This window comes from Halyomorpha halys, unplaced genomic scaffold (genome assembly GCF_000696795.3).
Source record: "Halyomorpha halys isolate HHAL.00 unplaced genomic scaffold, Hhal_1.1 Scaffold66.1, whole genome shotgun sequence".
Taxonomy (NCBI): Eukaryota; Metazoa; Arthropoda; class Insecta; order Hemiptera; family Pentatomidae; genus Halyomorpha; species Halyomorpha halys.
Window position 1 is genome coordinate 1102260 of NW_027112997.1, and position 12233 is coordinate 1114492.

Consider the following 12233-nt stretch of genomic DNA (forward strand, 5'->3'; position numbering starts at 1 on the left):
TGAAAAGAAGTATTATGAGGGTTTTATTATGTTCAAAATGTGTCGATAAGTAAGGGGGATGCAGTCTTTATCAACTTTATGATTGACGTTTTTTTTTTGTAGACGGAATAAACTAGCTTTAATTTGAGTGCTAAAAGACTAATGGTTCCTGAAATAAATTCACCAACTACTGATTTTTCAATACTTTTTTTATGTAATACTGCTTTTGAAACAAGTATATCTTGGGAACTATTGAACGTTAACAGCTCTATTAGGGCTCATTTTAGCAAATTTACTCTAATTTAAATGATATCTTATTAAGTTTCCCTGTGTTGTAGGTAGTTTTTAAGATATGGAATTTCCTATGAAATTTTTTTTTTAACATTTTGAAACAGCTGCCATTTTTTTATTTCCCCAACTATACTTGGCAGACTGATCAATTTTGATTACTAACTGTACATAGTTTTTATTAAAGTAATCAAAATTGGGATGAAAAAACTGCATTTTTTCACTGGGCTCTTGTACTATATTAGTTGAGATGAAAATTTAGTAGTAATATTTTTATTTTTTTTTAGATAATATTCTATTTACCCATAAGTAGACACATTTTGAAGAAACCATGTTCATTAATTATGTTACTCTACCTTTCTCAGTTCATCAACATACTAAAATATTTTGAAATTTTGGCATAGATTTACTTGGAAAACATTCTGCATGAAAAAAAAAAAAAATGCATTTTAACTATTTGTTTTTAATATCCTGATAACATCAAGCTATAAAAACTTCTTATATATATTTATCACGCTGTTTTTTTCTTTTTGCTTTTTCAATATATTTAATGAATAACTCTAATAGCTTTTATGGTCATAAGATTATTCTAATTTTGAATCATAATAACCTATATGGTCAGTTTTAAGGTTGAGCAGGTGGTACCATTGCCCTGAGTACCTCAAATTTTGAGGATATCTTATTTTTAACACTCCTTTAGTTGCACCTCTAGCAATCCTGTGCGTGGTTATGCTGAATCCGTGAGATCCCTTTACTGAATTTTTATATTTCCAAATAGACTAGCCATTTTTTAAATATTTGGGTCAAATAATGTTTTTCAAATTTTCATTATATTTTTTTAAACAGGATAAAAGATAATTCTTTCTATGAAAATACTATATAAATCTAATTTAGGAACATATTTTTTACTGAGAGCTTTTGTTTAATCACAGGAAGTCAAATAAAAAATTAAATAGTATGGAAAAAAACAGCTCAGTAACTACAAAAATTAATTAATTATTACCCTATGTAATAATTAGAGTATTGTTGATTATAAAAGCATGTTATAAAAAATACTATACAAAAAAAAAATAGGGTCAAGGATACAATAACACTGAATTATGTGACTTCACGATTCTGGAGAATAGGTGGAGGGAGAGATCCCCAGCACTCACTCCTATTTATTTATTTATTATTATTAAAAACAATTAAGTGGATCATTGAGATTCCACTCGACCAGCAGAGTTTTTTTTTATTTTAAAAATACAAAATTAGAATAGTCTAAGTTTTTCTGCTGATCCTCCTGAGGCATAAATCTACAGTCACTTTGTTAACCGAAATCGTAGGATTGAAACTAGACATGTAAGACAAATTTATTTAGCAGCATTTAAATAAATTTATAGGCTTGAGTACTGTCAGTTACAAATATTCACAGTAAACTGAATGTGTATGCACTGCACTGATTTTCTGTCTGTAAATATTCATCTTTCAACAAACCCTGGGGTTATATTTCAATTGTTGGCTTATTTTCTATCTTGATCACTCAAACTTACTTTTGATTGTTTTCTAGCCCTTTTATATATATTTTTGTCATTGAGTTTTTTACACATACCTAGTTTCATAGTTTTAAGATTAATTGAATGCCGAATATGAATTATTTATGTATATATATATATATATATATATATATATATATTTCTTTTGAAAGTAGAGTCAGGTTTTGATCATTTTAGGCATTGTACAACTTAAAAATAACATATTTAAAAGTTTATTTTTGCCTGTTCAGAGAAGAAGGATTATCATTGATTAATTTAAATCTTTTCAGTTACAATATCCTTGTTTAATTTTTTTTTTTAAATCAGTGTAATGTATTTATATTTATATCTATGTAATTGAGTAAATTTTAACTTATTGTTACTGTCAGAATAAATCTGTGTACACTGAGTTTTTTTTTGGAAATTCAAGAGGTTATTATAATTCAAAATAATTTGTTTTGTTTTTTCTTTTATCAAAAAGTGAATTTTGTGAAGTACACATCCTAGAAAATATTTTTAAATAAATGATTTACTTTCTTTTTTATGTATAAAAATTTAATTTTTATTACATTTTCCAGAGATTTTGCCTATGTTGCCCGTGATAGAGTTACTCGTAAACACATGTGCCATGTTTTCCGTTGTGACATTCCTGCAAGGACTATTGCTAACACTCTCAGAGACATTTGTAAAAAAATTATGATAGAACGAAGTTTACAACAAAATTTAGCTAAACCTATTGATACTAGTAAGTTCTTTTTCATTTATAAATCAATTCCTTTTTAAAAACTTATTATTATTTTTTTATTTGATTTTGTTTTTTTTAAAGATGGTACTGTTTCAAGCAAACAGACTTCAGCAGTTCGACCAACCAACTTGCCCACCGAGTATAAGCATTTTCACAGAAGTCCTCAAGGCCAATTTAGTAAGTGCATACCTAAAAGATTCACTTAGATGGATTAATTAGACAAGGTTTGAAAATAGAAAGAAAAAAGGAAACAGAAAATCAGTTTTAACTAAGCAAACTAATTGTTTTCACTTTGTGCTAAGTTGTCCCATTTCAGAGGGAAATAGATATTCAGTGAAAATCGATTAGATATTTTTATTATTAGATTTGGGTACTTGAATTATTTTGCCATGTAAAATGTCCCCTGATTTATTTTTCAAAATGAAGTTTGTTCTTAGACATATTCTATTGTATGCACACATAGATCAGAATGAACAATTTTTATTATTCTAAAGAATGTAATACAATGGTTTGTAAACCCAAGCCAAACAGCACAAAACCTCCTGTCTCATTACTCTGCCAAGGATATTGAGTGTTACCAGTCTGATATGAATTATTTTAATCTTTAGAACATTAAAAAAAATTCTTCATTAATAAAAATTAAGATTAATTATAAATTGTTTTAAACAGTAGTAGTAAATCCACTATAATAAATAATTATACCTTTTCAGAAATGCTAAGATTTTTAAAAATTACTTTACTATTTCGCTTTTATTTATTTGAAATATATCTGTTTTAAATTTATATTTTATTATTTTGATCTCTACTACCTCATTTACTGGTATGAACAGGTGTTTTTAAAAAATAATCAGTAAGTTACAAAACTAATTTACACATTGAATAATATTTTTACTAAGCCATGGTGACTGAGCTATTTAATAAAACCAATAATGTGGTTAGAACAAGGAACCATATGTCACTAGAATTCGAAACAAAGTCAGGTGTTCGTCAAGGTAGTTGCCTGAGCCCGCTGCTCTTCATATTAGTCCTTGATAAAGCAATGAAGAAAGCTAAACTAAGAATGAGACAATTTCAGTTAGGACACAGGAACTTACAACCCATCAAATTTTCTGTGTTGGCTTTTGGGGATGACCTGGTTTTGCTGGCTTCCAACAACCGAGACCTCCAATACAATATAAATGTTCTGCAAGAGAAAATGGTCTCGATAAAGATGAAAATTAACCCGGAAAAGACCAAATGTATGAGGATAGGAAAGAAACCCCAGAGAATAATGAGGGTGATCAGAGCGAACGGAGAAAGACTACAGCAGGTCCAGAATTTCAAATATCTAGGTCCTCATCTCAACGAAAGCAGCTACATTGATGAGGAAGTTTTTCAAAGAATCAATGCAGCTGGAAGAATATTTAGTTTGCTTCGAAGGGGTTTCCTGAGTCACCTGAGGGAGGTGACGATAAAAACTAAAATAATGATCTACAAATCGACGTTCCTCCCTATTCTTTCCTACTCTTCCAAATCGTGGACCCCTCGAAACACAAGAGCCAGACCCAATCCAAGGAGATGCAGTACCTTTGTAAGGTGGAAGGAAGGACACGATAAGATAGAGTACGGAACAGTACCATTCAGACTAACCTCGGACTAAAACCGGCTGAGAGCATCCTAAAGGTGCACAAGGTAAGATGGTTTGGACACCTCCTTCCAATGGACTAGGAAAGAATTGCCAGAAAGACATATGAGACTTGTGTGAAGGGAAGAAGGCCAAGAGGAAGACCATTTCTTGGGAGGAAAGTGTTAAGGAGGTGGGATATGGACTGGAGTAGGAGAAGGGAGATGGTCCAAGAGTGAGATATCTGATACAGACTCTGCAAATTGTAACCCCACACTGCGCAAGCAGTGAAAGGGATAAAATGATTATGATGATGATAAAATTTGTAATGATTACAAAACATATTTATGTAATTTTGATGTTTCATATTTAATGTTTATTGACAGTTTCTCTGGTTTATAAATATAATTTTTTATTTCTTAATTTGTATTATTGTAGCTCAATCATTCCCTACACCGATGGAGGAACCGAAAAAAGTATTGGTGGCCCAGTACTTAGGAAATATTGAAGTTTCAAAAGCAAGTGGAATTGATGTGCTTAATGATGCTATTGATCTACTTGTGAATACAGTTCCTAAATCACAGTGGCAAACAGTAAATATTGCAGTGGCACCCAGTATGATTACCATTAGCAATGCAGATAGTCAGGTAAGGTTAAATTATAATTGCTTTATGTATATTCTATATAATTATATGTATAAATATGTATTTATATGTGTGTGTGTGTGTGTGTGTGTGTGTGTGTGTATATATATATATATATAGAGAGAGAGAGAGAGAGATAATCGCTTTAATATTATTGTTTGTATTCAAAATCGATCTTAAAATTTGTACTGATTGTAGTGCTAATTGTAAATGCAGCTATAGTAGGTTGTCTCATTGTTAAAATTTATATATAAAAAAAATGATCACCAGTCAATAATACCTCATAAAAATCCTCAGGATAAGACTATAGAAGAATGAATTCACTGAACATAGTAATGTAGTATCCTATAACATGAAGTCATATTGAAGTTCGAGATTATCATTGATGAATGCTCTCAAGTTTATTTCCCGCTGGATAGATTACAGTTTATTCTGTCAGTTTATCAAGCAAGTACAAATAATGGTAGAAGTTAAAATAATCATATTGTCCTTGAATAACCATTTGGAAGGGAGGAAGTATTGTGAATTCATAATTGATTGAAAAGTGCTATCATTCTTTTTCATTATTCGCAACTCTCTTTGTTAAAATAACCCTTTGTATTTGTTCATGAGCAAATTGACCATCTGAAGTGGAAACCATTTCCAAGTCTGAAGACAGAATACTACTGTCCTTAACTTTTCGATAATCATTTACCAACCGTAGAAACTGAGAGGACACATATACCTCAACCAGCATCTATTGTTATAATTTATTTTAGAATACTTATGTTTTGTTTTTATTATTGATTGACAACACAATCAACCAAAAAAGAATAAAGATGTTAGGAATATAAGTGTTTCAAAATCATAAAAATAATGGTTAAACAGCCTTATTTTCTACTTATTTTTAAAGTGAGCCTGTGAAAAATTCCCTTTGTTTACAACTATACTTACTTTTCTTAAGTCATTTAGTTCATTCTTTTAATTTTCATATTTTCAGGATAACAAACCTTTGGTAGAATGCAGGGTACGATATTTGTCTTTTCTTGGAATAGGGCATAATGTAAAGCAATGTGCTTTTATAATGCATACTGCGCAAGATCTATTTATTGCACATGTTTTCCATTGTGAACCATCCTCGGGTGCTTTATGCAAAACAGTTGAAGCTGCTTGTAAGGTGAGATAATTTTATTATAAATAATGTGGTTCAGATAATTTTTTATGATATTTATTTTAAAATGTGATAAATTTCTATGGTTATTGTACAGCACTTAGTTATGGACTAGAATTAATAAAAAAATTGATTCATATTGTTTTAGTAATCTCGATTTAAATTCAAAGTTTTGACTCATACTTTATTTGTTTCAACACTTACCAATTGACAGTGTATCCTGTGACGGTCACAGACCGAGCATCAAGTACCATTCAGCTTATCTTGTGCCATGCATAGGCAGGTTAAGGTATTCAAACTGTTTAGTCTACCAGAGATATCTAAGACTATAGCTAGATTCTTTGCATCCTGTTTTCTAAGATTATTCTAACTGAAGAAGGAGACATTACATTTTGCCAATCACACAATCCTTCGCACCAAAGTTTAGTGCTTCATCAGTTCTGGAAATTGTTTTGTGAATTATATAAAATTGTATTTTTGTCATCCATGAATAGTAGTAATAAATAGTATTGTGATGTTGCCTTATGTATCCCATGTTTTAAGATCTATCATACACAGACTAATTACTAACAAGGCACATATAAAACTCAGTTTTTTACATTTTTTATTACATGGCGAAATATTTCTGAACATGAAAAACTAGACATTTTTTGAACCAGAATTTATAATTTTATCACACTGTTAAAGGGTTAATTGTAGTTTTTATTTATTGAATAGAAATTAATAAAAGATACAGTGCTGTGCTAGGTAGGTCCTATTCATTATAATTTTCAAAATATTATTCAAATTGAATTGATGTTCTTCATAATTTTATAGTTTACCTATGATTACAGTTAAGGTATCAGAAATGTCTTGATGCGCATCCTCAGAATTTGCTCACTACTGATTCTAAATCTCCAACCAAAAGTATTAGTGCAACATTGAAGTCTTTCGTTGGATCTTGGACAGGCAGAAAAGTGAAAAAATCCTGAGATAAACATTTATCTCTGCAGGTGATTTCATATCAAAATATATCTAATTTAGGGAATTAGTTGAAGTTATTCCAATGCTGAAATAAAGATTTGTTCACAGAAGTATAAAACAATAACAATATTGTTCAGTATAATACAAACTTACCTAAAAAAATTGATCAACAATCGTTTCCTTAATAAACAATCAATCTTTGAGGAGTATCATAGGTTTTTCAAACTATAATCAATAAAGAATATACATTTTTTAAGTATTTATTTATTGTTTTACTTTGATGTAACTATTGATAGAGGATCACAAGCAGTGTGAAGTAATCAATCCACTGCACAAAATATCTACCTGCCGGAAATATCAGGAAATTAAGGAATTAGATGGGAATTGATAGTTAATTTTGCCAAAATCGGGAAATTCATCATTAGTTCTAATGTTGCTTCGTTTTTCATAAACTCTCAAGCAGCTAATTTTGACCATTAAAAGAATGAAAGAAACTTATTGTAAAAAAGATTAACTGAATAAAATCAGGTATGTTTTACACCCTGTTAACTCATGTTAATTAGTTTTTTTTTATACTTCAGTGTTATTGATTTACTGATGCAGTTACTTTTATTACTGATGCATTGATTTTAATTTAAATTTCATGTGTGTTCATACAATTTTATTATTGATTTTAAAAATTCTCTTTGGCTTGGAAGATTGTTAGGTTAGAAGATAGATTAAGCGCAGGGAGCCTATGGAAATTTTCAGAAACATGTATTAGTTTTGTTCTGCTACATTTTTTCCTAAACATGATTTAAAGTGCAGAATTCATATAAAATCTTTCTAATACACATTCTATTTAGAAATATAGTTATATATTTATTTTATTTGTAAAAATTAAAATTGAATTATTTTTTATAATACGCTAATTTATTTTTAGATTTATTCAAGAAATTTATTGTTTCCATTATACTGAATATTATTGTTAGTGGTATGACTTTCTGTATTAACAAAGGAGTATTCATTTGGCACATTCCCGATCCAACTCTGTCCATCCCTTCAATCTTTAAGGATTCCTATCATCCTCAAGGGTTGAAATGGCAGTGATTCAGACACCAAAGATATTGTTATAACAATTGTTTGGGTATAGAGGACAAAATCTTCAATTTCCTGATTTTAAGTTTGAATTAGCTTTTCATTTATAAAATTTCCCAGGTTTTTGGGTTACTAAGTCATTAGGGAAAGGGTATGTTTCCCTCTTCTAATCTCTAAGGCAATGTTTCTACCAGGGACTTTCTATTAATAATTATTCTACAGTTCTGGTCTAATTCTCCACTCAAATTCTGACCATCTGTAGCTACAGCACCCTTGCTTAGCCTCCTCTGGTTTTTAATGCTAGTAATGCCATTAGGAGAGAACCTCTGGGATTTCCTGAAATCTTGATTTTTTTTCCACAAGTGAGGAAAATATTTGGTTCAGAATTACCCCAGTTGATTGTAAACAAGGTCTATAATTATGCTCGTGTTTATGATGTTTATTTTACTGTAGTGTAATTTAACTTTTCTATTCATTATTTGCTATCATTTAATTTATTTATATTTTTGGTAAATATGGTTTAAATCAACTCTTTCACGATTATTACTATTGTCCTTAATGGAAGCATAATGTAATACTACTCAGTGTACTTGATTTGGGAAAAAATTAAAAGGAAAATAGGAAATGATTGAAAAATTTAAAGGTAAATAGGAAATGCTTGTTTCAATAAAAATTGAACAAAATTTGCAAACAATTTTACTATACTCAAATTATTTATAACTCTTAAAACTATTTAACAGATATACTTTATATGCTAAATATTTTTTTTTAAATCCTAGTAACAAAAAAAAAACTTTGTGAAAATTAAAAACAAAACAAATTAAAAATATAAATGTAAGTCTATAAATACATAATGTTTTAAAGTCCAAATCAGAATTATATTGTAAATAGATAAATGGTGTAATTGATTATATTTTTAACATGGAATCAATATTTTAGTGGATTGAGGTCAATAATTAATGGAGTACATAGTTCTGTCATCAGCTTTTCTATTTGTGGGATGCTAAGGATATATTTATACTTCTATTTAAAGAGATGTCATTTTAATTATCAAATTCAATCAGTTATCTTTCTTACATTTGAAATTACAAATAAAATATATTCAAATTTACATATTATAAAGTCTACAGTTTTAAAACTGAAAAGTAGCCGTGATTTACAGCAAGCATTGATTTGTCGGTCTTAATGGAGATTAATGAATTGATTCAAGAGTGAAAAAGTCATAAATTTGAATTACCTATATTGGTAAAAACCATGACAGCTTTCTTATGGAGATATGTTGATTATTTCCAAATGCTTTGACAACTAATTAGTTCATAGCGCACAATAGGTCTAAATTGGCTGCAGTGTTCAAAGCAATAAAAAAAAATAAATTACAGAAGTTCTTAAAAAAATAATTCTAGTTTCTTTTATGGTATCATTTTTTAATTATAACTATTTACCATATTTATTGAAATATTATTTATTGAAAAATTACAAATAATGATAAATGTATAAATTTTTAAAATCTACTACTCCCTAAGAGCAAAAATTAAAAACTAAAACCCTATAGTTCTTAATCCATATCTTTTTTACTTAGTTTTATTATTTATTTATTTATTGATATTTACAACTGAATAAAAAATACAACAAGTAAATTTGATCATAATGACATAATGATAATGATATGATAAAGCATGTAGAGAAACTACCCAGTAGTAGAACTCTAAAAACATTTTAAAATATAAGGTCACGAGGCCATCTTCTTTTCAGGCGCCTCAGAGGATTGCCAGGAATGGAAGAGGAAGCAAGGTTAGAAACTAGTGGGTTTGGGTGGTTAGGGAGTTTATAATGGAAGGAACGATATCGGGTTCGGGCTAGATCGGTTACATAAGGAACATTTAGGTCTTTATGGATTGTTTTATTAGTAACAAAATAAGGAGCATTGAGGATTTTATGAAGAATTTTGGATTGGATTTTTACTTATTTAAAATTAAATTTTCATTTAACTTCATTTTTGACCTTAAGGCACTAGTAGATTTTAAAAATTTGCAAAAGGTGAAGGTCAGATGCCAAAATTACTTGATAAATGTTTAATTTTACACTTCAATTTTTTTGTATGTATTTATTTCTATTTAAGGATCTGAATATACCTGTAGAGAGAGAAGTAATTAAACACCGCCATTTGCAAAGTCCTTTGATGACTTCAACCAGCCTGCAATCCCTCTTGTCTCCTACATTGACTTATCGCAGAGAACATACAGACTTTTAAAGTTTAACTTCAATATTATAAAAGCAAATGTTTCAAGTTCTTGGTGTTAATATTTGTTAGTTTTTTTGTTTGTTTTTTTCTAGACCATCAACTATTATCATTATTAAAGAAATGATTTTTAATTTGATTGAAACAAAAGACTAATTATGTATTTATTTATAGTAAGTGTTTATTATTTTTTGTTTACTTTTTTACCAGGTGTTGATGAAAAGTGTGCTCTTTATTCTCATCCATGTATATAAGGATTAATAAATAGGGTATACCAATACAAGGCTAATTTGGAGCACAAATTTCAATAAGTATTTTTCTTTATCAATTTATATTTTTGCACAGATTCAAGAAGCTGTATGAAGTAATTGACTAGTTTAACAGAGTATAGTAGCAATTAGTTTGGTGATATTTACTGGCTTGTATACTTAAGCCAAATTCAAATTTGAAAATGTAATCAGCAAACCAATATTTAAAGAATTTATGGAAAATTATGTGATACTTTGTAAATAATTTTATCTTTGCCCTTATTAAAGTTTATGAATACTTCTGTAATTTTCAAATACCATAGATTAAATGAAAGTAAACCTGTTTGATGCTACATATTTTAGTGTCATTATTGATTAACCAAATATTCAGTGATAGATAACACTGTACTTGAAATAATTAGATCAAATAATAAAATAATACCTTTATTATTTTATATTTTATTTTGTTATTAATTCTATGAAGGATGTGTCTGTGTGTTGTGTGAGCGTGTGTGCATGTGTGAGCTTTTTTGCAATATGTACGTAGTACACTTTGTTACTGAAGCATCTTTACAAATCTCGTATTTTAATTATTTGCCCTGACAAATCCAGTAGATATTTCTGTTTTACTAGAATTATTTAATTACTGTGATGATTAATAAATGCTCTATGCTTTCTTTTGTAATGTCAACATATGAACATTAGTATAATGGAAATTAATAAGACCCTTATGTTTCTGATTAAAATAGTTTTATTATGTAAATGAGTAATAAAATGTTGCTTTAAATTTTGTTGTTTGTTAAACATCAAACACCACTAAGATTTTCCCCTATTAGTCCTTTTTCAGGTTTATGAAAGTATCCCAAACAAAGAGTTGAAAGTGTAGCAATTCTGTCTATATATATATTTTTTTTTTACTTAGTCACAAGAATTTACTTACTACCAGGAATGAAACCATGTGCAGACCAACCCCAGACTTTGGACACATGGGGATATCAGAAAATATGTTGCTGGACCTTCCTATGGCCCACAAATCACCAGTTGGGAACCACTACTGTAGATAAACATTAAATGTTCTAAAATAAAAAAAATAATAAAGATACTGTTTTATTGGAGGAACAAAATTTCACAATAAAATTGAGTAAATTAATTTTTTTATAATCGTATTAATAATTGAGGAGTTAGACATCAGGAACTCGATGATTAGCAGGGCATATTTCCTGCAATCCCTTAAATGTTGCTTACCTTTATTGCCGAAAGACAAAGAAGTTGGTAAGACACAATTCTAAATATAACCCATACTGCTCAGGGTTTGCTGTGTTGACATAATGTATATTTTTTCTGAATTATTACTGTTTCTCAGGAAGTGATAAACCAGACAAATGTGGAGTCTATGATTTGTATTCATGAGTACTAATGAAACACTAATAGGTTTGTAAGAGAGTTGCTAAGCCCCATTGTTGAAGTACAGCTTTATAATTTTTTTATGAGTTAAACCGGAGAAGAGTGCGATCTTGTAAGCTGTTCTGCTCCATTACATTTTCACTTCTTTTACATTTCCTCATTTATTTTATTCTAATTGAAGATCTCTGAAATTAAAGAATAGAACACCCTGAAAACTATAGATTCCTGCAGTAAATTGTTATATTCTACTTCATTTAGTTGAAAATTTTCCCCTGCAACAGCTTGAAATCTCCCAATGATGGCAACATTGTTAACAATTTAATAGGATTATATCATCTGAGACTTCCACAGTTCAGTATTATGCATCCACATATGAAAA

At 29.1% G+C, this 12233-nt stretch overlaps 1 protein-coding gene across 3 annotated transcripts in view; it reads left to right on the forward strand.

The window, feature by feature from the left end:
- The window catches only part of LOC106692676 (protein Fe65 homolog), a 76298-nt gene extending 65061 nt beyond the window's left edge, over window positions 1–11237 (forward strand). For all 3 annotated transcript variants that reach the window (XM_014438763.3, XM_067050636.1, XM_067050635.1), the window contains 6 exons: window positions 2360–2526; window positions 2608–2703; window positions 4568–4776; window positions 5753–5929; window positions 6757–6915; window positions 10083–11237. In XM_014438763.3, coding sequence (XP_014294249.1) covers window positions 2360–2526; window positions 2608–2703; window positions 4568–4776; window positions 5753–5929; window positions 6757–6894 — 787 coding nt within the window. In that variant the 3' untranslated portion in view covers window positions 6895–6915; window positions 10083–11237. The remainder of the gene's footprint in view (window positions 1–2359; window positions 2527–2607; window positions 2704–4567; window positions 4777–5752; window positions 5930–6756; window positions 6916–10082) is intronic.
- Window positions 11238–12233: the final 996 nt, after the last annotated feature.